General features: G+C 39.4%; 1 protein-coding gene across 1 annotated transcript; it reads left to right on the top strand.

Annotated features, from left to right (window-relative positions):
* The first annotated feature begins 7501 nt into the window (after positions 1-7501).
* LOC5564478 (augmin complex subunit dgt3) lies at positions 7502-24773 on the top strand. Its single transcript, XM_021845941.1, has 7 exons — positions 7502-7616; positions 7673-7815; positions 7875-8241; positions 8300-8604; positions 8738-9325; positions 9385-9562; positions 24466-24773. The coding sequence occupies exons 1-7, from the start codon at positions 7599-7601 to the stop codon at positions 24634-24636; spliced, it is 1770 nt and encodes a 589-aa protein (XP_021701633.1). The 5' UTR covers positions 7502-7598; the 3' UTR covers positions 24637-24773.
* The last annotated feature ends 2639 nt before the right edge of the window (positions 24774-27412 follow it).

Genomic DNA, 27412 nt, shown 5'->3' with positions numbered 1-27412 from the left:
TGATATTTTCACGCCAATTTATTTTACATGAGTTACGATCATTCAAGGGTGTTCTACTAGCATGAATCTGTTAGTAAATTAAATGCCAACTTGTGGTAAAAATTACAATGGATTTAATTAACTTTTACATGAGAAATTAGAATTAAAAGGGAACATCACCCACCCAGCGCGAAAAAAAGGTGCATAGTTTTTAGCGTTGAGCACGTGGACTGTGTGTGGGAGCGGTTGTGTGTCATGCTGTCAACGAAATGTGATCAGGATGGTGGCGGGACGCATACGCCACTAACGCCATCTGTTAGCTTATTGCCACTTGGCGATTTATGGCGGCCATGTTTTTACACAAGTGGCTGAGTCTAACTTGAACGTCTGTCTGCGCTTAATCTATCTGTTGGCTGTTGATCCGGAAGATTTCCGCCTTGAGGCAGCAACAGCCGCGCAAAGAAATTTTGAGCGGCTGTTGCTGCCTCTAGGCGGGAATCTTCCGGCTTATTCAATCCTCAACGGCACAAACCAGAGAGATCAGGCATCTGTCGATTACAATCCTTGCGTTACACATCCGTGTAGTGTTCCCCGGTTGCGGTCATAACCGGCCGAAGCACTGAAGGTGGTTTCCGCGATGATTACGGAGACTTCAGGAACCGTGAAGGAAGGAGGTAGCGAAACCAGCGGAGCCCATTATGATGAATGAAAACATAAACAAAAACCATCTGGTCATGCCGGTCATGCCAGCTGATCTTAAATTCACCACAACCAGGTGGCAAAACCATAGGGGAAAAGGGGGTCTACATTTTTCCGAAGTGAAACAAATTGTAGGGGACCGAGGGGTGAACTAACGTGCCGCAAGTTTTTCATTGTTTTTTTAATAGTTAAAGGCTCCAAAACATATCGGTTCCTTAGGAAAGTTTGTTCAGTAAATAGACCATTTCCGTGAAAAAATTTTATTGGCTTATATGCTTTCTGTCAATTTACTGAACAAACTTTACCAAGGAACCGATATGTTTTGGAGCCTTTAACCACAGATAAACAGACGTCACACTCTCATCATTCTCCATCGACCACCTTTTCAACGGTCAATTCAAATATATTTTTGGTGGTTAATCCACCACCCGCAGCGCTCGCATCGTTTTTGTTCGCGTTTGACGTTTACACACTAGCGCCACCTGTTGGCCCATCGGCCAAACACACCGATTTTAGCATTGGGCGTACATGTTCTCTCGACTATGATTTTGATCGCGATTTGTTCTAAGTGTTACGTCTGTTTGTCTGTGCTTTAACTGTTAGAAAACAATGAAAAACTTGCGGTACGTTAGTTCACCCCTCGGTCCCCTACAATTTGCTTCACCTCAAAAAAAAAGCAGACCCCTTTTTTCCCTATGGTTTTGCCACCACGTTGTGGTGAATTTACGATCAGCTGGTTTTTGTTTATGTTTTCATTCATCATAATGGGCTCCGTTGCGGTTTCGCTCCCTCCTTCCTTCACGGCTCCTGAAGTCTCCGTAATCACCGCGCCGGCCGGTTATGAACGCACCCGGCGAACACTACACGGTTCTGTAACGCAAGGATTGTAGTCGACAGATGCCTGATCTCTCTGCTTTGTGTCGACGAGGATTGAAGGGATTGAATATGCCGGGAGATTCCCGCCTAGAGGCAGCAACAGCCGCTCAAAATTTCTTTGCGCGGCTGTTGCTGCCTCAAGGCGGAAATCTTCCGGATCAACAGCCAATAGATAGATTAAGGCATTTGTCGGCATGAATAGTAAAAAATAGCCTCTAATAGAACTAGCGGTACCGTAACTGCTGGGTGGATGAGAGATTTGTTGTTAGGGGGTGGTTTTGAATTTTGAATCTGTGGAGGAACATATATTTTCCTAAAGGAAGACTTGAATCGGGTTGGAGTTGAAACTGTGATTCAGAACGGGTTGCGCCAGGTTTAAAAACGTTTGTTTGAGTAGTTTCGGTGGCGCTCCTGTTTGGGGCGCCCTGACCGGGATCACGGTCAGTTTGAGCGCGCACCTGATTTGACGTTTGCAAATGTAAACAAGCATCCCAATGCAGGGGTGGAATCGAAAAACTGTTGCAAAATCACCACGCTGATACCCATAGGGTTGAACAAATTGTGCCGCATCTCGAATTATTTTTCAAAATGTGATGAGTACCCATGTTTTTAAAAATTTGTAAGAAAATCAGGAGTGCATATAAACAAAATCTGAGAGCGTTAATATTCATTAAAGATGATTGTCTTTCGAAGAAAAATACAAAAACTGGGGGTTTGATCTGACGGAAATGGTCTATTGACAGAAAGCATATAAGCCAATAAAAAATTTCACGGAAATGTTCTATTTCCCATGCAACAAGATAGACCGAGAAATTACTTGTTAGCAGTAAATCAGGCTATAAAATCGACGGGCTGCATTTGACGTTTCGTGACAGCGGAATCTGGGCTGCATACCCAACTAACATTCACTCATTTAACAAACACCATTATGGCAGTTTTATCCAGCATCATGTTTTATAACATTTTAATAATTTCCATGGCCAACCTTTGTAAAAGCATTGTTCACACAAATTTGGAGAAACTTTAAAGCATGTCGTTGAATACCAACTTTATTTTTCAGCTTTAAAAACGTTTCACAAGCATTTAGTTCAGCTTTTATACGGCTGGTCTAAAAATAATTAAAGACTAATAAAAACAAAAAAATGTTTTCTAGGCACTTTATAAATGTAGTGTGCACTATTATTATTATAGTATAAGAATCTTATTTAAAAATCGCCTGTATACTGGATTCGAACTCGAGACCTTCCAATCGTCAGCGGTATGCCTTGCCATCTGCGCCATCCTAGAATTGATGATTATACCGTCCAGTGCAAAATATAAACTTCTCATAGCTGAATATTGACCATGTTCGAGCTTCTATTCGACAACGTCTAATCAACACATGGTACGCTAATCTACAACTGAACAAGCATATTATTCAGCTGCTGTTTAGTGCTGATCTATGCTGAGTTCAGTCGGCTATTTTTAGCGCACAGTGAGAAAATTTATGTCGATGTTGGTCAAAATAATGTTTATTTACACAAAGTAAAAACAGCCTGAAATGATTAATCTAAATTCATAATAAGTTTTAGTTTGTTCAAAAATGATTAATTAACATAAATAATTTTATAAATAATAGATTATTTTTTTATTTGTATTTTTCATAAACCTATTACATATGCATTGAGGTAAAAGTTCTCTGTATGAATATATTTGAATCATTTGAAGGGTTAGTCCTCAGAACCCACCTGAATTGAAAAATATTCGAATATCTTGATGCGATTTTTAATTTCGGAAATGGCCAAGTAAATCATTTTTCTGAGAGCGCAGTATTTATTCAGTTGTAAAAAAATGTCATTTCAAATGTAGCTGGCTATAGAAATTTATTTAATCAATTCTGTCAAAGAAATTTCCATTTTTCTTGTACGGAAAAACATCCCGAGCAGGCGAAAAAAGCTTAGCAATAGAAAATATAATATGGATAGCTAAAAGTGATATTAACTTGATAGATATATGATATAAAATATCTGGGAATGATATCTAAAATAATCAACTAGAACAAAATTGGCATGTCATATTTAGATTCTGCAAGATTTTACCAATAGCTGCGAGCTATTCATTAGATCTGCGTACATCAAATTTTTCATAAGTTTAGAAGTTCCAGGAACAAAATTTTGTTATTGTCTTCAGATATTTTATCTCTTATGTCGATCAAGTCAATATCACGCTTTGTTTGTCAGTACTTTGCTCCTACTCGGAATACTTAGCTCAAATGCTTATTTTTGTTTTTCACAATAATTCTGCATTTCTGGCGACTGACCATGTTTATTTTCTGAACAGCTATTTCAAAAGTTTTAAGAAAACATAATTTATGAGCTTTGAAATGCATTCGGAACTCAACACGAGTTTCGGATATTTTGTCCATTTTATGAAATTTAGTTATAGTGTGATCGCTTTTACAAGGCTTATTTATTGCTGAACAATGTGTTTGTTAATTGTCATTTTGGCCTCTATTGGATCAACTGTTCTTATAATATACTGAAGCTGAATTAGGATTTTATAAGATACTTATTCAGCTCTAATTCATGCTTATGTTAAACATGTGGGAATAGCTGAAGTGTGACGCAAGTAAAACGTTAGTTCGTCTTCTGAATATCCTTTTATACATATACATTTGTTCAGTGGAATATTGGCTTTTTAATTGGGGGAAACATGTTTTGTTCAGCTCATTTGTAGAACAATCTTGACTAGTCGAATGAGAATCTTTGGAAACGTTTAATAAAAGGCGATTCAACTTTTGTCCATTCTAATGCATAACGTTGAACATTGATCTAAGTTTGTGTTAAAAAAAGCACCATATCAGCTCTTTATAGAGCAAATTTTTTATTCAGCTGCCATAACCATTATTGAGCAATAATTAAACATGCATGCTTGTTTGTGGCTCTGAATTGTTAGTTGGGTATGACGTTGATATTTTTTCTCTTCGCGAGTCTCTCTCAGGCTCCGACAATCAGGCTCTCGCTTGACAAGCATGTTTAGTCTGTCCGCAGTACTCTGTGAAAAAGTAATTATCCCCAGAGTGGAATAATTTTTGGTTACCCAACTAACAATTCAGAGCCACAAACAAGCATGCATGTTTAATTATTGCTCAATAATGGTTATGGCAGCTGAATAAAAAATTTGCTCTATAAAGAGCTGATATGGTGCTTTTTTTAACACAAACTTAGATCAATGTTCAACGTTATGCATTAGAATGGACAAAAGTTGAATCGCCTTTTATTAAACGTTTCCAAAGATTCTCATTCGACTAGTCAAGATTGTTCTACAAATGAGCTGAACAAAACATGTTTCCCCCAATTAAAAAGCCAATATTCCACTGAACAAATGTATATGTATAAAAGGATATTCAGAAGACGAACTAACGTTTTACTTGCGTCACACTTCAGCTATTCCCACATGTTTAACATAAGCATGAATAAGAGCTGAATAAGTATCTTATAAAATCCTAATTCAGCTTCAGTATATTATAAGAACAGTTGATCCAATAGAGGCCAAAATGACAATTAACAAACACATTGTTCAGCAATAAATAAGCCTTGTAAAAGCGATCACACTATAACTAAATTTCATAAAATGGACAAAATATCCGAAACTCGTGTTGAGTTCCGAATGCATTTCAAAGCTCATAAATTATGTTTTCTTAAAACTTTTGAAATAGCTGTTCAGAAAATAAACATGGTCAGTCGCCAGAAATGCAGAATTATTGTGAAAAACAAAAATAAGCATTTGAGCTAAGTATTCCGAGTAGGAGCAAAGTACTGACAAACAAAGCGTGATATTGACTTGATCGACATAAGAGATAAAATATCTGAAGACAATAACAAAATTTTGTTCCTGGAACTTCTAAACTTATGAAAAATTTGATGTACGCAGATCTAATGAATAGCTCGCAGCTATTGGTAAAATCTTGCAGAATCTAAATATGACATGCCAATTTTGTTCTAGTTGATTATTTTAGATATCATTCCCAGATATTTTATATCATATATCTATCAAGTTAATATCACTTTTAGCTATCCATATTATATTTTCTATTGCTAAGCTTTTTTCGCCTGCTCGGGATGTTTTTCCGTACAAGAAAAATGGAAATTTCTTTGACAGAATTGATTAAATAAATTTCTATAGCCAGCTACATTTGAAATGACATTTCTTTACAACTGAATAAATACTGCGCTCTCAGAAAAATGATTTACTTGGCCATTTCCGAAATTAAAAATCGCATCAAGATATTCGAATATTTTTCAATTCAGGTGGGTTCTGAGGACTAACCTTTCAAATGATTCAAATATATTCATACAGAGAACTTTTACCTCAATGCATATGTAATAGGTTTATGAAAAATACAAATAAAAAAATAATCTATTATTTATAAAATTATTTATGTTAATTAATCATTTTTGAACAAACTAAAACTTATTATGAATTTAGATTAATCATTTCAGGCTGTTTTTACTTTGTGTAAATAAACATTATTTTGACCAACATCGACATAAATTTTCTCACTGTGCGCTAAAAATAGCCGACTGAACTCAGCATAGATCAGCACTAAACAGCAGCTGAATAATATGCTTGTTCAGTTGTAGATTAGCGTACCATGTGTTGATTAGACGTTGTCGAATAGAAGCTCGAACATGGTCAATATTCAGCTATGAGAAGTTTATATTTTGCACTGGACGGTATAATCATCAATTCTAGGATGGCGCAGATGGCAAGGCATACCGCTGACGATTGGAAGGTCTCGAGTTCGAATCCAGTATACAGGCGATTTTTAAATAAGATTCTTATACTATAATAATAATAGTGCACACTACATTTATAAAGTGCCTAGAAAACATTTTTTTGTTTTTATTAGTCTTTAATTATTTTTAGACCAGCCGTATAAAAGCTGAACTAAATGCTTGTGAAACGTTTTTAAAGCTGAAAAATAAAGTTGGTATTCAACGACATGCTTTAAAGTTTCTCCAAATTTGTGTGAACAATGCTTTTACAAAGGTTGGCCATGGAAATTATTAAAATGTTATAAAACATGATGCTGGATAAAACTGCCATAATGGTGTTTGTTAAATGAGTGAATGTTAGTTGGGTATCCTCCATCGAAACTCTACACTCAAAAAAATTGTGCGGTAAAAACTACCATTTTAGGGGGTTAACTTAAGCACTCGCACCGGCAATTTTCAGTAGACCAGAAATGCGCTTCATTTTACCATGTCAGTAGTCGAAATCAGATTGTTGTAAATTATTTCTGTCAAATGTATCAATAATGTGGTGGGATGTACCGTAAACATAGTAAATTGGTCTGAAATTGCATGGTAGTTTTAAGAATGGGCGTAGTCAGCTAAAATAGTAATTTTTACTACAGAATTTTTTCCCGTGTAGCGAAAACAAGTGTGAGCGATAAACGATGTTAGTGAGGAAGCGAAAAAGCATAGGCCTTTTCATGTGACAGATCCGTCTATGCATTTGTTTACATCGGTGGAGGACTGGTGCTAACACGGGCCTGTCATTTTCATAGAAAAAATGTCAAAAAAAATGTGCTTCCCGATCAGCTGATTTGAGACGTCATTTGAATAGGCCTATTCTCCTTATTCGTGATCAAACGTCAACATCCCACCGCAAAATCGCTAGTGTTTGGAGGTGGTTTTAACCTCCAAATTGCTAAATAACCTCCAAAACATCACCTCCAAGTTAGTTCTAATATCCTCCGTTATATGAAATATGGTGGCGTGTCGATCGTCGCAAGTTTATCGTTAAACAGTCAATAAATTTTAAACTCAAGTCCCACCTTTATATAAAATCTCTTAGATTTATTTTCGGCCGATGAGGATGCCTCGTTGCTTGTAAAACCGACCACCTGTGGCGCTAGTGCTGATGTAAACAAAAATTTGATTTGGCGACCGAAGTTTTTGCAACTTTTCGTTTCTAACTGAAATCGTGTTCGATGACGTTGAACATTTTATTTTAAAAAATTCGATAATAAATTCGCATAAGATAAGTATCAAAACGGCATGGAAGACTCGGTAAAAGTAAGTAGAACGTGTTTATTTATGTTGTGTGGTGATTAATTCCTTTGCAATTCAAGAATTTGGATATTTTGAGACGGGTCAGCGGAGTCGAAGTCGGAAGTCTCTGGCTGCTGCATGATGAGTCCTTTAAAGAGTTCTTCGACTGGTTCGGTAAATCCGTAACGGAGGACAACCTGGCATCGGACAGTTTGTTGCGAGAGTGAGCTATGCTTGTCTGTTTTTATAATTGCAAATTGAGGTAAATATTCTCCATTCCAGGTATTCAGATCTGGAACGTAACGATCTTGTGCTATCGGAAGAGGAAGTACAGGTCGAACTAGAATTGCTGTGCAAAGATTTCCCTAACATCCTTGAATATAATGATGACGATGTAGAAATTTACGAGGAACAACTCGAAGAGCTGGTAGCCATTGAAGAGCAATACGAGAAATTGTTGGCCGATGCCAAGCAGACTGAAAAGGGTTTAACAAAAGAACTGTCCGAACTGGATATGCAGCTTATGGATGCCGAATTTAACCAAGGGAAGATGGCTACAGAATGCATGGAAAAGGCCAGATTTGTTGAAGAGATACAGTCCAATTCCCAGCAGCAGATTTTCGACATGCACCAGTGTTACGTTCAAGCTGTATGTATAAACATTTATTCGTAAGGACATGCTTTAAAACATTATCATTGTCTTGTAGCAAAATCCTCCGCTGTTCGTCTACCAAATGCCGATCGAGCAGTTCAACATGAAGTGCGACCAGTTTCTTAAGTATCTGGAAATGTACATAAGGAAGCATTTTTCGGTGCGCAATTTAGACGACTCGGAGCACGAACCGGATCAGAGTCAAAGGGACATAATTATTCAGCTGGAAAGTATCAAATCCCGGCTGGATGTGGAGGAAGGAAAGCTAACGGATGCCAGTAAAGAATTTCAAGGCTTAAAACGGATGATGGAGCGGTTTCAGGACCTCAGTTGGCAGCCCATGAAGATTGAAGTGATGAGGTAATCTAAAAGTCTCTATTTTTGATGTCCCGAAAAATCCACGAGGTCTCTAAAATTTCTATTTTAACACTTAATCGCTACCAGCTTTGTTGGACCTGTTGTGACAAACAATTTTAATTTTTGTGTATTGTAGGAGACATTGTTCGGAGTTAAAATCGGTAAATGAGCAAGACACGCTCCGGATAGATGTCCTAAAGCAAGAACTGGAAATGTACATTCGGCAGATGAATGAGCATCGAATCGAGTATATCCTATACGAAAACAGCAAACTGAAACTCGAGCGGGCCATCAGTCGACTGGAATACATCAAGAAGCTGGCCGAGATAGTCTCGAGTGCGTTGATGAACGCCGAAATGCTCTGGATCTTGATGCAGCTAGATCTAGAGAAGATGAAGAACAAGTTCGACAACAGTGACGACATGAATGCGGAAACGCAGTTGTGTTTAAAACGAATCGAAGCGATGAAATCTCTGGAACGGAACAATGCCGAAGAGGAAGCTCTTGAGGAACTTTCCAGCCAAATTGCGTCAGTCATGGGAGCACTGAATGTGAGTCACTCAGCGTCTCACTCGTCGTCCTCGCTGACAGTGGCGGATCGATCGTTGAGTTTGAAAAACTATTTGCAAGATTTTGTGGATTTCAAGAAGCGGGCGTTCAAAACATTGTCGTCGATTGTGAATGGCAAGTTCTACAAGAATATGGATGAGCTGATTAAGGAGTTGTAAGAATAGGATATGTTTGAAAAAAAAAACAATGCATAATGAGACTCTATCTTTGCAGGAATGAAAATGAAAAAGCACTGCACAAATACGTATTTGATGGTCCGGTTAATAGGCCCCAGTTCTTCGATCAGCAGTATCAGGAACGTATGCAGCGGCTATCATTTGAAATGGATCAGATCGAGAAAGATCTGAGGGCACTCAAGACTGATTATCAACAGAACGTCAATGAATCGAAGGTAGGTCTGATAGATGTTCCATGCTGTAAAGCTGTAAATGCTGTAATTGTGCATATTATACTGAAATGTTAATAGCTTTTCCAATTTTGAAAATGAGAAAATCGTCTTGTTCCAAATGCTGAGTGGTTAATTGGTATCCATTCGAGCGATTGATTCAATGTCATCAAAGAAGCAGAAAGCGTAGCCTTGATAACATAGAGAATGGAAAACTATTCATAATTTATGCACCTTTTCAAAAACTTGGTCACTTTTATAATGCAAGTCTCTAAAAAGTTTCCTTCATAAGTTCCCCAAAAAACGGTTAGAGAATTTCTTCCAGTGAATCAACCAAAAATTTCTTCGGAAATATATTGAGGAACTCCTCTATGAATCGCTCAAGATATGTCGCTTGAGCTTACTTAAAGAAATTCTCCCGGAAAACATTTCAGCAGTTCAAAGTTCAGAGCAATTCCTTCACATATTCTTCCGCTAATTTTTCCATCAATTTCTTCAGTTACTAAAGAAAACCTGCTACACTACAGAAAACCCTAAAACAGATTTATTTAAGGGGTTTCAAAGATTTTTTGCAGAAACTTCTCCAGTAGTTTCTACAATGGTTTTGTTGGTAATTTCTCATTTTATTTTTGTGGTGTTCGAACGTTGAGGATAAACCCCATTTATAAATTAACTGTTATACATGTGTTCGACCCAGTAAGCGATACACATTCGCATTCGAATAGACATTTGTTATACAAAGGCTTGAGACGAGAATAAACGTGGATAAGTCCTCTTTTGTATTTGAGACAGCTTGCAAAACGGACGTGTTAATTTTGAAAGTAATTTATATCCGAAATCTTGAATCTTAAAAAGCATCTAAGTGAATACATTTTAGTGGCGACGTAAGGAGAACAAAGTTAAAACAAGGAAATTGGACAAGTTAAAGAAACTTTAATTGCATAGTGACTGAGAAGAGCGTGCAGATAAATTCAGGCCGTGTGTGATTTTTTTTTTTCGGCTTTGGTAATTGTGCTGAGGAAATTTAGTGAGCACTGTCAGTGGATTTGATTAGCATCAAGAAGACTGGCTAGTAAGTGTTTGTAATTCGATTAATAATCGTGAAACCTCGCAGTTATCAAAAAAAAGGTGATTTTAAAGGTGATTATCATTTGCACGTGGTATATCCAGAAGAAAGGGGCATTTGTAGCTCTTTTGTACACGAACTCGCCATTTTGTATTGCCAAACCATTGTCCAGCTAACTCATCAGAGTGGTGGGGATATTGTGCATGCGGAAGACATATAGAAGGTTTGCAGCTGAATATCACAGTGAGCATTATTCGACAAAGACAAAAGAAGAGGATTTGAAAGTGTATGACTATTGTATTATAGAGTAACTGGAAGCAATATATGAGAAGAAGGTGTATTGTGCATTGGTGAGAGTCGTTGTCAGTGAGTAACGTTCCGGAAAGCCGAAAGAAGTTGTGAGCGCAGACTCGAGTGGGAGTGAAAGTCTGTTCAGAGAGAGTGACGCCTAGAATAACAAATTGAGAATAGTAGTAACATCGTACCGAAGAGAAAAAAACGTAAATCGGTGGTGACAGCAACACTACTGAGAGACCGACGCTAGAATAACAAATTTGGGAATAGAAGCAGCATTCGGAGCAAATTGGAGAGGAAAACAACAGATCGCCGGTGGTGAGAGCAACACTACTGGAACAACATTGGCGCAGCGCTGAGTATTGGATAGAGTAAGACAGAACGATCAAGTAAGTAGGTAAAGGTTTTCATTGTTTTGTTTGATTTTAGGGTTTATTGGTCTTTGTTTGCGGCGATTGGCTTTTGAATATGTCTTCATTAATCGGAACAGTTGACCACTATGTGCGTGGTTCTAGTTTCAATGATTATATGGAGCGTATGAACATACTGTATGTTTTAAACAATATTCCGAATGACAACAAGAAAAATCTTTTTGTTACCCTAAGCGGACCGGTTGTTTTTGAGGAGATAAAGTTAATTTTTCCTGGAGTTGCTATCGCCGATATCAACTATGACGAAATGATAAACAAATTGAAAGAGCGTTTAGATAAAACAAAACCAAACATGATATACAGGCATAAATTTAACGGTCGGGTGCAAGGTATTGATGAACCTGCGGAAAATTATGTGCTAGCTCTTAAATTGTTGGCAAGCCAATGTGGGTTTGGTGCTTACAAGGATGATGCTATAAAAGACAAAATAATATTTGGTTTGAGAGATGAAGAGTTAAAACATAAGTTATTGATGAAAGATAATATGACGTTACAGGAGGTTGAGGACTTAGTTGTACGAACAGAATTGGCAAAGTTGAGGGCTAAAGAGGTGAAAGAAGGAGATGATGAGTATAGAAGCGTGAATTCTGTTAAATACCGTATAGGACAGCACTCGGGATACCAGCAACAGCAGAATTTCAATAGAGATAGGCCGAGTACGAGTGGATACAATAGGCGTCATCGTAGTCGTAGTAGGTCACCTTATAGGGAACGTGGTCACTTTTCGAGTAACAATTGGCATGAGCGTAGAAATTTTCATGAGAATAAATCGAGAACTGATTATCCGGAACGCCGTAGTTACAGAATGGAAAACCCTCATGCTAATGTTATATGCAATTATTGCAAGAAAAGAGGCCATGTAAAGAGAGACTGTTATAAATTGTTAAATAGAAAAACGGTGAATTTCGCTGAAAAAGAAGAAGAACTAGTTGACAGTTATGATTTCAAGCGGCTTACTATTGAAGATACAGAAGATAACGAACCTGAATATCCTGAATATCCGTGCATGATGATTTCAACAAAGAGTAAAGCTAGTGTTCCATGCTTTGTTGATGTTGGTGTTGAGAAGACCAAAATTAAAATGGAAATTGATTGTGGAGCAGCGGTGTCAGTAATTAGTTTGGCCATGTATAAAAAATATTTTGCTCATATTCAGGCATCTCCTTGCACCAGTAAACTGGTAGTTGTAAATGGACAGCATTTGAAAATTTTTGGCCAAATTTTAGTCAATGTAACTGCCAACAATGCTCAACATCATGTGCATTTCTTCATACTCGACGGTGTATATAGTTTTGTTCCATTGTTTGGTAGAAATTGGTTAGACATTTTTTACCCTGGATGGAGGAACGTTTTTGGAAATTCGATGAGTATAAACTTAAACCAGCTTCAACATACATCGTCTGAGGGATTTGAAGCGGATCTTGTCCTTAAAGAAGAGAGAGCAGTATTTAGGAAAGCATACGAGGTACCGTACAAGTTGAAGGAAAAGGTCATTGAACACTTGGATTCGTTGGAAAAGCAGAATATCATAACACCAATTCAGATACAACCTAAAGGCTCACAGGAACCAACTGCGAATGATTCCTCCAAGGCCGACAGGAACGACGATTCGGGTACCCATTCAGAGGCACAAACGGCGTAGAGAATCATGTGACTTAGAGGAAGAATTTTACGGATTTCCTGATGTCCCGGTCGTACCAACAGAAGATGAGAGCAATAGTAGGCGTTTCAAGCGCGTGCAACGCAGTCCTATTGCAACAAGGAGTTTTACAAAATCCAGGAAGAACAATGAACAATCATCAGAAATTACAGTGAATTCTAAGCAGCAATGAAGGACAGTACGAGTTTACATCGAATTTTCGGATTATGCCAAAATATTAGTGAAACATTACAAAAAGAACAGAAGTGGTAGAGAAAGAAAGTTTACATCAAGTTCGATTTGAAATTTAAAATTATCGTTAAGTACAAAAAAAAAAATTCTGATTTAAGTTATAATTTCATGATAAAAACATGGATTCGAATAGTGTGAATAACATCAATGAGAAGTAAAATTTAAATGATTAATTGAAATTAAAGTGTACACAATTGAAATGATCAGGTCGATAAAATGATTATAAATAATTACAGTGATTTCTTTAGGGGGAAGAACTGTGGTGTTCGAACGTTGAGGATAAACCCCATTTATAAATTAACTGTTATACATGTGTTCGACCCAGTAAGCGATACACATTCGCATTCGAATAGACATTTGTTATACAAAGGCTTGAGACGAGAATAAACGTGGATAAGTCCTCTTTTGTATTTGAGACAGCTTGCAAAACGGACGTGTTAATTTTGAAAGTAATTTATATCCGAAATCTTGAATCTTAAAAAGCATCTAAGTGAATACATTTTAATTTTCACATGGATTCGTTCAACAATTCGTCTGGTTTTCCCTGGAATTGCTTCAAAAATTTCATCGTGATTGATTCCTGAAAATTTTCACCCGAATCTTTAACTATATACTCTACGAATTCCGTTAAGAGAACTTCCAAAAAATTCCCTAGGATATCTCAATAAATTTGTACTGATACTATTTGTTATGGCTATATCGGTCATGCGACTCAAAGGAAAAGGGAGTCTATAGAAGATTTTTTTACAAATGATGAAATGCATAGGTGGATAGGCGTCGCAAGGGAGCGACAAGATTGAAATTAATTAGGTGGTGAAAATTGAGCAAGCCATAGGGGAACCAGTAAAGCATCGAAGCGTCCTGTATTTTGCCTAGCTTCTCTACTGGAAAAGGGTTGGCTCAAAGCTTTGAGCTTTGCTACCAACCGACGCCTATCCACCTATGCATTTCATCATTTGTAAAAAAATCTTCTATAGACTCCCTTTTCCTTTGAGTCGCATGACCGATATAGCCATAACAAATAATATTAAAAACAATCACGGTCGATACCTTCTCTACATTTGTACTGATACTTTTTTCAATTCTTTAAAAAGATCGTTTAGGGTTTCTACCAGCAAGTAGTACATAAAGTATTCTTCCCAATCCGTCCGAGGTTTTTCACCAATCCGTACAGAAAATCTTGATGAATCATATTCTCAAGCAGTTTAATCAGATATTGCCCAAAGGTTTCCTCGAGAAATGCCCCCTGGATCATTATCGGAATTCCTTCAATATTTACTGAAACAATAGATAGAAATTTGAAAATTTCTATAGAAACCACTAACTTTTGAAGCTATCTTTAGAGAAATTATTTTTTTTTGAAAACCTGAACTGATGATTTTGGAAGAAATCATAAACTGTCTTATGAACGAATAAGTTTATGGAAGAATCCTAGGATGAATTACACAGCGTAACGAAAATGACGTTTTTGTGTGTATCAAGGATCGAATTATGTGTCTCTAGTAGATTTGTGGTTACTGTATCTGATGCCGTTCTCATAAATGTTCCAGCACGTCACAATTTTTAGCTACAGGTCGCCAAAGTTGTATAAAACACTGTTTTCATGGATGTTTACATGAAATTTTAAGTATGATTTGTCAAATTTTTAAGTGATCTAATCCACCAGGCATGTAAAATAGGACTTCAACTTTCATTTGGGATATAATTAGGTTGAAATTGCACGAATAAATTTGAATGAAATCGAGGATTCGGGACAAAAACCTTAGCTTGTCCCGGGAAATCCCGGGATTTCTCAAAATTTCCAACAAAACTAGCATTTTGGTCGAAGTAGATGTACAAGTTCAACACTATAAGGCTTTTTTTAATGAAAAAGAAAGATAATGTAACTTTCCAGTATAATATGGTAATTATAACAAATCACATTTGTTAATTACGGCTAGCCCCGCGGCTACACCCACTCAGGGTCGGCGCTTGCTTGCTTCGGGTGGACCCACTTACCTTATCACCGGAACCGAAGTGGACAATATAAAGAAAAGGCAAACCCACTGCTTAGGGAAACCAAGGCGGTCTGCTAAAGAAATAAGTGGCACATTACACGAAGAAAGTAAGCTTAACCATATTTATTTAACAAAGGTTACATTGAGTAGGGGAAAGATTTTCGTTGCGGCCGTGCAGGAGCGTATGGTGCCAGGTGGCGAGAGAGAGAGAGGAGAAATTACTTGCCATGCGGGTTGACTTGTGGGGCATCCTTAGCTTGCGGGCTCGGAAGTCGATTGGGCTTACATGCGGTTGTTCGTGCTTTGGACATGGTGTTTTCCTGAGGTCGTCCGGGGTGCTTACTTCTCATTCGGGGTTCGTTAGTTATTGCCGGACGATATCCACCTTGCAGAGGACTTCCAGGGTTGTGGCCTTGCCGTCGACGTCCCTAACGCTCGCAGACGAAGAGGTAACTCATAGGATGTTGAGCGACGACAAGCGGGGCAAGCCCACGGACCTCACCGTCGCTCTCACCTCCAAAACGGTCGTTACCGTTCCTTCGTGGCGTGTGGAGCAGCAATGGCGTTACTCGCTGACCACCAGCGTTGGGCTCGCCGACCTTCCTTTGTTGGAACCGGAGTATCACAGTCGAGGCTTCTCTTCCTGCGGTGGGAATCGGGATCAATCCCGGGCTACCACTGATTTTCACTATTCCGCGTCACAATCCGGATTCGGCAGGGGTCTTCACTTGGTCTCTCGGACGCTTTCTCTGGCTTCTCCAATCTGGACACTTGAATCGGCACTATGACGGCAAAAAGGGTTTTTTTTCGCGGCTATCTCGAACACGCGGTCTTTATTCCGCTTTTGGTTTTCGGAGCTGATTTTTAACCGTCCGTCGTCTTCGAGGGTTCGACACCTGAGAGAGACTCGCGAAGAGGAAAAATATCAACGTCATATGCAGCCCAGATTCCCCTCTCACGAAACGTCAAATGCAGCCCACCGTTTTTATGGCTGAAAAAGTGAAAAGTATTGTGTTCAAAGTAAACTGTTATTAAAACCCTCAGTCGGCGGAGCAGTTTTTTCCAAAGTTGCTGATAAATCTAAGCAGAAGATTAATTATTTCAAATGTCTGCTACGTTTGCTGGCATGAAATTTCACTCAAACGGCTATTTATGATTCGATGTGTTGCAAACTCAATCATATTTTGCTGAGAGGTTCATGTGAGGATTTGAACAGCATGCGCATAATTGGTCGGCGTTAAGTCATAGTGGACCAAGTGACATTTTTCATATTTTGAGAAAAATGGGCTTAAAGTCTAACGCTTTATAATTTTTGAACTCGTTCAAATTTTAGTTCAATATTTCCACACATCTTTTTGTTACCTTCAAACAATATAACGTGAAGTGATAATCATGAAAAATCATAATCCAAACCTCTGATAGAACGATTTTTTGATGGACTATGTGTACTTGGTCCACTTTGACTGAACTAAAGATCACCGTTCAGTTAGTTGGTTCACTCTGACTGAACAGTTTCTAGGAAAATAACAATCATTTACTGCTTGCATGGCCCAACTGAGTGCATATCTCTAAGATAAACAGATTTCCAACATTCTTTGACATCAGTACCGCAAATTCTTCAATAATCCATATCTTCAATACCGAAATCAGTGGCATTACGATTGCTTGTAATTTAAGGTTTTGCAGGGTCAGGGCATTGAAGACCAGAAATATTGAAATATGCGTTCAGTCAGAGTGGACCAAGTGAAAATCTTGAGTACTGGCCAACATATACTGGTCCAATAAGCGGGTTCTATGGTATTTCATACATACACCATAGAACTACCACAAACTTCTATTCGTCATCAAACGTCAACATCCCACCGCAAAATTGCTAGTGTTTGGAGGGGATTTTAACCTCCAAATTGCCAAATAACCTCCAAATCATCACCTCCAAGTTAGTTCTAATACACTCCGTTATGGTGGCGCGTCGATCGTCGCGAGTTTATCGTTAAACAGTCAATCGGACTCTGAAATTGACTCGAAAAATGCAACAATCAAGCAGTTTATTGCTTTTCAACACTTGGTCCGCTCTGTCTGCACAGAAATTGTTGCAATTCCTGACCACCCATCCAAATATGGTAAATGGTAAAAAATCAAAATCAAATGCATCAAATTAAGTAATATTTATGAGTTTTTGTGATGGATGAATAGAAGAATCATTCTATATCGAAAGATTTGATAAATCTCTTGAAATATTTTTCATTTTCCCGCATTCCTCATCGAGCTGATAATTTTCGCTATTATGGTAAAACGCACTTGGTCCACTCTGACTGCATACTTTTATCGATTTTTATTGATCATCCAAAGTAAATTTATTACATATCTCTCGCAGTTTACAACATTCATCAAATCTGATCAAAGTGAAATGGAGGTAAGGTAATTTCGCATCTAATGGAAGAATAATCAAATTTTCCCAAGTTTTGTACTTGGTCCCCTCTGACTTAACGCCGACCAATTGGTATAAACACAAAGTGGAATAAGAAAAAAACTCAGCAATCACAGAAAAAGAAGACCGTCTTCGCGAGTCTCGTCTCAGTTCGACACTATCTGTCTTCTCCAGGGATTGAATCCTGAGAAAATTGAGAGAATCTCTCACGTATCGCTCTCTGTAACTATCATAACATGCTGCACATTATGAGAGACTGTTTATCGTATACTGCTACAAGTTTGATCAGATTGGGGGGATAGTAGTGCATAATAAAACCCCTCTAAACATGCTCCAAGCCTGGGGGACACTGTTGTTATTGGAAGTTCGTGGATTGTTTATCGTGCCAGTAAAGAAAAACACCTATCCCCAACGGTAAACAAGCGAGAAAAATGGATTTTATCATCGCTCTCTCGTTGGGGCTCTCGCTCGCTGCTTCCATTTATCAGACTTGTAACACCTTGCGATACAATGACGATCGTAGACCGCAACAGATGGGATATTTTTCTTTGCTTGCTTTGATCGTGCTTCATTCTCAAATGAGAGCGAATTCTGCAACGCCTGGTCTTCTCCAATCCGAAATAGGTCCTCTCTCCTCTTACTCTTTTCCTTCTCCTCTCCTTCCTCACTCTTCCTTCTCCTCTTCTCACTCTCTCATTCGCTCGCTCCCTTCCGGAATTCTCATCGTGGGCAGGGGTGCCACACTCGTAGATTTGATTGAGTTTAGGTAGAGATGTGAGACGTATCTACTCTCGCTCATCATGGTCATAGTAAGGGGTAAGTATGGAACTAGGCATTTACCATTTAAGACAATATATTCTGCTATTTACCTGACAGATTTAATGTTGCCACTGTACTAAAACTCCTACTCCTACCCTATTCCTATCACTTGGCCTCCATAATGTGGGTATATTTAATTGGATCCGATGTGTCGGTAACACATTCAATATCTGACTTTCTTATTCGGATGAAGTACAGTCGACTCTCCACATCTCGATGTTCTACATCTCGATATCTCTCTCTATGTCGATGATTTCTTCGGTCCCTTCATTCTGCATACATTTTCACTCTCCATATCTCGATATCCTCCTTATCTCGATATCTCCCTATCTCGATGTGATTTTTGTTCCCAATTTTCTCTCCGTATGTCGATATGCCCATTATCAAAGGTTACTAGACTGAATCAAAACAATTTGAGAAGACGAAATGACGTCTGTTTGTTTTGAGTTTTCCTGGTAACGGAGTAATTTTCAATCTAGTACAGTAATACTTCGATATAACGTAACTCGATTTTTATTTTCGTTGCGTTATATCGAGGTTACGTTATATCGAAGCAAATTTTTTTATTCTGATTTTCGTTCATCATGTATTGTTTGGTGAGAAAATGGGTCTTACATTGATATTATTGAACTAGCAGGCATTTTCAGTTTATTTCACATATTTTTTTAAAATATATTTTTGTATGAAATTTTCTTATATTTTTCTTTTTGTTTTATATTTTACTTTTACCTTTTTATTTCAGTATTCCCTAATGAAATGTACCGTAAGGACGCCATTCACCGCTCATGCTCCATTCACCGCTCATCGAATTATTTTGAAAAATCTGAACAAATGTTCGCAATAAAAGTCATCAACATGTATTAGTATACCAGAATGGATTGTATCAGAATGAAATACATATGATTTCATTTTATATACTATTTATTAGAAATAATTTTAGGCTGTTTAAGGCGGTAAAGATGTGTTGAACAATGATTTTATTATGGCAGATCGAAAAATGCTTCATAGCTGCCACGCTTTAATGTGTTGTTGTACTATAGTACAAAGATAACAACCAGCTAATGAAAGTAAATTAATTCCAACTAGTTGTGTATATAGAGCCTCATACTTAGGATGAGCGGTGAATGGCGCCCTACACATGTATCATTGGCATACATGTCATTCGGTACCATTATGCGTTGTTCACATTCTAACTTCTTTCCTACAAAAACAAATGTTTTATCTTGCGTCTAGCGCAAAAAGTTGTGAAAAATATCGAAAAACCGATTTTTGACAGAATTCAATGTGTTGAAATGCTGTTAAATGAGCGGTGAATGGCGTCCTTACGGTATTCAGGAAAAAACTTTGGAGGAATCCTTGAACACTCGGAGAAACTATACAATAAATTCATAAATGAGATCTTTCAGAAATCTTTAAAAATGTTAATGTTGAGCAATCCATGAACATTTCTAGCAAGCAGTTAATTTCAAGAATATTGTTATGAGGAACTCGTGGTAAAACTCTTAAAGCAAATCTTTTTGTAATTTCTGGACAAAATTTTAGAATGAATGTCCCAAGAATTCTTTGAAAAATGTTTTTTTTTAGAATTCATGAAGAAATCACTAGAAAACTGTCAAAAACAAGAACTATCTTCGTGTAATTTTTCATGCGAAAGTTTCTGAACGAATACGTTGTGAATTTTCGGTAGTATTTTAGGAGAGATTTCTGGAGGATCTCCGGAGGAGAATGCTCAGTTTTTGGAATCCCTGAATATATTTTTGTAATAAAAAAAAATCCATAGAAAAATTTCTAGACTTATCGTCTTCAAGAATTACTTGAAGAACCCAATGGAATCATTGGAATCTTTCTTTAGAAATTCGTGTTGGAATCATGAAAGATTTCATTTCACATAGAATCCTTGAAGAACCTAAAGTAGTATATAGAATGGTTTCTGCATAAATATTTGTAAAAAGTTCTGCAGAAAATCATAATTAAATTGGTGGAGAAATGCCAAGAAAATTGTTCTTCAGGTTTTTGGACGAATACCTGTACGGTTTTTTAAATAATTTGTAGAGCATTCCAAGAATTATAACTGGATTGTTCTTTAAAAAGGCCGCTGGAAGAATTCATGAAAAAATTCTGAAATAATTTATAAATTTCTAGACTCCGGAAAAGTATAAGGTATCATATGTGGAATTGTTTGTAGTATGCATAGTTGAATCCACTTTGTATCCTGGAGAAATAACACATGAATATCTGGAGGGTCAACTTGTAGAAATTCTGGAATATCCCTGTCGGAATTATTTTAAGAATAGGTTTTAAGTTTATACATGAATACCTGGACAGTTTAAGATAAGCCCATGGAGCATGGACGAATATCTGGAGGCATCCTCAGAATCCGTCGAGAAATTTCGATATCGATATATGACTGTTTTCAGTGAGAGTAAACGCACAGACAAACAGACGTCAGACTCTTACCGTTGTCCATCGACCACCTTTTTAACGGTCGATTCAAATATATTGTAGGTGGTCAGTCCACCACCGGCAGCGCTCGCATAGTTTTTGTTCGTGTTTGACGTTTACACACTACCGCCATCTGTTGGTCTACCGGCCAAATACATCAATTTTAGCATTGGGCGTACATGCTCTCTCGACTATGATTTTGATCGCTATTTGTTATAAGTGTTACGTCTGTTTGTCTGTGGTAAACGCTTGAATTGCTTTGATTTAGTATTGGTTGGTGTTTGAATCTTGAAAAATGTTTATAGCAGTTCATAAACCATGTTTTTTGATAAAAATTGTAAAAATAATTGGGTCAAAAAAAAAGTTACGTTATATCGAGTTACGTTATAAAGAGGTTACGTTATATCGAGGTTACGTTATATCGAGGTTACGTTATATCGAGGTTACGTTATATCAAGGTATTACTGTATTCGTTAAAAATGTGTTCTATGTCTCGATCTCTCCCTATCTCGATGGTCCCTTCGATATCGAGATGTGGAGAGGCGACTGTAAATGAAAGTAAATTTAAACGGTAAATGGCTGGGCATGGCGTACCATTGGTACCTCGCGTACCTGCAGGAATAAAATAGACCCCTTTGTGCAGTCCTTATCCTTTTGCCCAGCAACTCCTATCCTTAATTGCTCGTGGTACTGTCGTGGAACTTTGGTCGTATGCTGACAGAAAAGTGGGGGTTTGCTTTTGCTTTTGCTTCTGCAAACCTTGAGCGTCTGTACTCCATGTTAGGAGCGGCTCACAACAGCGTCTGTTCCCCATGTCAGGGGAGGCTGATCATCGTCCGAGTGCCAGAGAAGGACTCTAAGCTAAACTGCGCACTATGGTCCTCCGAACATTTAGGGGGAATGGTTCTCCGGAAATCTAGGGAACACATCAGCACAGGAACGTCTACAAGAGAATACGGACCAGAACAATCGGCAAAGATCAAAGCGACGGAAATGGACTAGCGATTGGAAACTCGGTACGTGGAACTGCAAATCTCTCAACTTCATCGGAAGCACACGCATACTCTCCGATGTACTGAAGATCCGCGGTTTCGGCATCGTAGCGCTGCAGGAGGTGTGCTGGACAGGTTCGATGATGCGAACGTTTAGAGGTAATCATACCATCTACCAGAGCTGCGGCAACACACGTGAGCTGGGAACAGTTTTTATAGTGATGGGTGATATGCAAAGGCGCGTGATCGTGTGGTGGCCGATCAATGAAAGAAGGCCGATTCTTTGGCTTCATAGCCCACACTCCGAAAACACTGATGATGATAAAGGCGCTTTTTAAACGCAACTCGAACGCGAGTACGACCGCTGCCCAAGCCACGACGTCAAGATCATCATAGGAGATTTGAACGCTCAGGTTGGCCAGGAGAACGAGTTCAGACCGACGTTTGGAAAGTTCAGCGCCCACCGGCTGACGAACGAGAACGGCCTACGACTGATAGATTTTGCCGCCTCCAAGAACATGGCCATTCGTAGCACCTATTTACAGCACAGTCTCCCGTATCGGTACACCTGGAGATCACCTCAGCAGACAGAATCGCAAATCGACCACGTTTTGATCGATGGACGGCATTGGCTTCGACCACTACCTGATGATGGTGAAACTGCGCCCAAAACTATCCGTCATCAATTATGTACGGTACCGATGCCCGCCCCGGTGCAATCCCGAGCGGCTGAAACAACCGGATGTCGCCAATGCGTACGCGCTGCATCTTGAGGAGGTTTTAGAGGAGAAGAATGCAGCGCGGCACGCGGCAAAACGTGGAACGATACATACTGAAGCGGCAACAGCAGACCCGCCTCTTTCGGAAGAAAAAACGCCGCCTGGAGGAGACGGAGTGCGAGGAGATGGAGCAGCTGTGCCGGTCTCAAGAAACGCGTAAGTTCTATCAGAAGCTCAACGCATCCTGCAACGGCTTCGTGCCGCGAGCCGAGATGTGCAGGGATAAGGATGGGAGCATTTTGACGGATGAGCGTGAGGTGATCGAAAGGTGGAAGCAGCACTTCGACGAGCACCTGAATGGCGCTGAGAGAACAGGCAATGAAGAACGGAGGAAATGCCTTCGTCAGTACTGCGGAGGATGGAAACCAACCAGCCCCCACTTTGAGGTAGGTTAAGAATGCCATTCACCAGCTCAAGAACAATAAAGCTGCTGGTAAGGATGGTATCCGATCTGAACTCATAAAGATGGGCCCGGAGAGGCTGGACATTTGTCTGCACTGGCTGATAGGCACAATCTGGGAAACAGAACAGCTACCGGAGAAGTGGAAGGAAGGGGTAATATGCCCCAAGAAAGGCGACAAGTTAGATTGTGAGAACTTACGAGCGATCACCATTCCAAATGCGGCCTACAAAGTATTATCCCAGATCATCTTCCGTCGTCTGTCACCTGTAGTAAACGAGTTCGTGGGAAGTTATCAAGCCGACTTCGTTGACGGCCGATCGACAACGGACCAGATCTTTACTGTACGGCAAATCCTCCAAAAATGTCGTTAATACCAGGTCCCAATGCATAACCTTTTCATCGATTTCAAGGTGGCATACGACAGTATCGACCGCGTAGAGCTATGGGAAATCATGGACGAGAACAGGGATGCTCACGAGACTGATAAGAGCGACGATGGAAGGTGTACATAATTGTGTGAAGGTTTCAGGCTAATACTCCAGTTTGTTTGGATCCCACCGGGGACTACGACAAGGTGATGGACTTTGACTGCGGAGAGCCGGGCTTAACAGCCGGGGTACGATTTTTACGAGATCCAGTCAATTTATTTGCTTCGCGCATGACATGGACATCGTCGGCAGAACATTTGAAAAAGTGGCAGACCTGTACACCCGCCTGAAACGCGAGGCAGCAAAAGTTGGGCTGGTGGTGAATGCGACCAAGACAAAGTACATGCTAGCTGGTTGGGCCGAGTGCGATAGGGCTCGCCTAGATAGCAGTGTTACGATAGACGGGGATACGTTCGAGGTGGTCGACGAGCGAAGGATGAACCACGAGCACGCCCAACTCTACGGCGAACCAAGTATCCAGAAGGTGGTCAAAGCTGGAAGGATACGATGGGCAGGGCTTGTTGCAAGAATGCCGGACAGCAACCCTGCAAAGATGGTGTTCGCTTCGGATCCGGTTGGTACAAGAAGGCGTGGAGCGCAGTGAGCTAGGTGGGCGGATCAAGTGTGTATCGATTTGGCGAGCCTGGGGCAGAACCGAGGATGGAGAGAAGCGGCCACGAACCGAGTATTGTGGGGTGAAATTGTTGATTCAGTGTTATCTGTCTAGATGTTAACTAAATAAATGATGAATGAAATGTTAAGTGAAATGCCGATAAAGTAAAAAAAACACTGTTAGTTTGTGAAAGCTTAATGAGACATTAAGTGAATGCTCCATTTCTAAACAGTTATATATGCAGCTATGCTGCACAATACACATGCTTTTTATATGTAAATTACGTAATTTCTCTTCAGTAATTGTATTTTTCCTCTTTTTTGCAGAACAACAAATTCTGGCGCTACAACCAAAACCTGTGGGTATGGTTCCTGACGGAGCCGAAAAAGGTTGCCGTTGCCATCAAAGAGGTGACCACTGCTGCCTCCCAGATGGCCGCCTACAAAAGCATCTCCGGTCTCAAGTGCAAGTCGATAGCGGACGAAATGGAGTTCTAGTGGTCGGCGGAACGCGATGTTCATCTCCTCTACCAGTGAAATTAGCAGCGCATGTATCAAAGGTTTTATGTGACATTCTGTCGCTATTCCATTTTCTGCACAGTATAATATATCTCTTACACCGTGTCAACACACAATGGCATGCATCATCCTTTGTGGGAAAGAAAACCGTCCGTTGTCACATTTTTTTTCTATTATAAAAGCTGGGAGCTGGGTGTAAGAGACGGATGCGGTGTGCTTCATTATGTACGAAGTGGTAAGCGTTTCTACTAATTAAGCGCGCTTTTAGTATGTCGCTCATCCATGGTAGCACTGGTCCGCTCATTTTACGTCCATGCATAATGATTACCTAGGTTAGTTTGTGCACCCAACTCACGCGTCAACATGGTCCGAACTGTGAAAGCACGAAAAAAAAGTTGGGAGCGGACAACCCACTTCGGGGTGGGTTTACATCCACTTTATTAGTGTGGATTAAAATTTAAAGCGCCTTTTAAGTAATATCTGCCTGGAAATACCACGTTCGTTTAAATTTTGTTACCCGTAGTACACTGCAGCATGCCAGATTCCTAGTTTCATGAATTTCAGTTAGAAGGATAGCACCGACGAACCTACGTGACCTCAAGAAATGTATCCAGAACTTCCTGCATGATGATTTTTAGATGTTTATATTGTTATTCTAATAATTCTCTCATGATTATTCTAGGGCTTCCTTCTACAATTATTACCTTTGTATTTCCAAAAACATCTCCAAAAAGTTTCCAAAAGAACCCTGCAGGGTATCGTTGAGCTCACCCAAGGATTTGCAGGAGTTCTCAAGGTATTTCTCAAGAGGTTGCTCCAATAATTTTCTCTGGAAATAAGGAGTAGGTATTTGGAGGTAAAAGAGTTCCGGTAAACTCGAATTAGATTTTCACTTTGGATTTTCACTTTGGCTCGATTTGCAGCTAGTTTACAAAACAAATCCGTCCTTCGTCAGTATCGGGATGTGTCGGAGACACACTAACTCTCTCCGCAGGCAATTTCACACGACATAGAAACAGTAGTAAAATGTAGTAAAATCGATCAAGGAGATCCAGGTGAGTTGGCAGCGATTGAAAAGCGAAGACATACGACCACGTGAAGGCAAATAAATTTAGGGAATACTAATAAAATAGGCAGAGCTACACGTGAACACGTCTTGTTCAAGCTTTCAAGAGAAATCCCAACAGTTCAGTTCGAGATGTGGCGAAAAAACTGAATCTATCCACAACTTTCGTGCAAGATGCGAAAAAATGTGAAGACTACGTACGTACAAAGTCCAAAAGAAGTCTAATCGCGATGAACGGCAGAATACGGCAGGTAAAACACGTGCACGGAAGCTCTACACCCAGATGTTGACGAAACCACATTGCCTCGTTATGAGACGTAGTCTGCTTTTACAGACTTTCGGCAGCTTCTGGGGCTCCAGTTTTTCACTGCTTATCATAAATTCGAGGATGTTAGAAAATAGAAGATGTCAAAGTTTTCCAAAAATATATAAATTGGCAATCAATTTGCTTGTGTGGAAAACGGAGCACCCCATTTGATTTAATTATCACAAGAACAAAGTACACTCAGTTCTCATGGTTCTCATTCATTACACAAATTACTCAACTCATCCTCAACTGCCACAACTTAAACAAATCGATTCTCGACTAGTTAACTACATTCTCACCTGTTATTTGAGCTTACATCCTGGAAAAGCTTTTCCCCCATTCGTCATGCTCTCGAATGTAGTAGCTACAGTAGTGGTTCAGAGCCAGTTCGAGAACAGAAAATGAAAATTCCCAGCTCATTCCAATTAAAAGCCACCCCTTGTGCCATTCATCCATCCATCCGTCAGCGGGAAACTTTTTCACTTCAACTTTTAACTATTTATACATGTTGGCGCTTGGTAAGCGGATCAGCAAGAGAGGAGACGGCAACGCGTGCTACTTCTGGTCCCTCCTTAGGACCAGATTCCCCCGGCGTTGTCTAAGCTGATGACTTTTGGCGTGTAGCAGATCCTCTTGTACTCGCGGTTCCGTTGTTCAGGATGTGTGTACCTACCTGTGTTTATGAGACCGTGGGGAGGTTCGCCTCCAGACAACCACGGCCACACCTGGGTTCGAAACTTTTTCCCGCAATCAGCGGGAATTTTCTTGTTGCTTCAAGGATACTGGTTCTCAATTTGCGAGGCGCGGTGTATGCCGGATGGCTGTTTGGAAGATACAGTTTTGTGGATGGAGATTCTTCTTCGGTTAAATCTTTCTATTCCAGGTATTTTTTCAAGTATTTCCATCATCTATTATTATCGATTATTCGAGAATTCACAAAAGGATTCCTTCAGAGATTTCTTCTGGACTTTCGCTGGGGGCTGTTCAATGTTACGTTTTCATGTTTGTTCAAGATTTTCTTTAAGGATTTTCCCAGGGGATTCCTCAAGAAATGTCTTCAAAGAATTCACCAGGCATTTAACTGGAAATCCTACAGACATTCCTCCAGAGATTGCAGCAAGGACTTTCCAGGTAATACTTCAGAGATCTCTGGAGAAATCCCTAAAGAGATTCCTTGAAGAATCTCTGAAGGAATCCCTCAGAGACTGTTGCAGAATTTCCACAAGGATTCCTCCAGATAATTCGTATGTGCTTTTATCTATGGATTTCCACAGAGCTTGCTCCACGTATTTCTTAAGGGATTCTTCAAGGATTTTTCCAACGATTCCTCCAGAAATTCTTTCAAGGAAGGAATTATAGATTAATCTCTGTAGGAATCCTAT

This window comes from Aedes aegypti, chromosome 2 (assembly GCF_002204515.2).
Source record: "Aedes aegypti strain LVP_AGWG chromosome 2, AaegL5.0 Primary Assembly, whole genome shotgun sequence".
Lineage (NCBI taxonomy): Eukaryota > Metazoa > Arthropoda > Insecta > Diptera > Culicidae > Aedes > Aedes aegypti.
The sequence above is the reverse complement of the archived record's forward strand: the minus strand, read 5'-3'. Positions and strand labels throughout refer to the sequence as shown.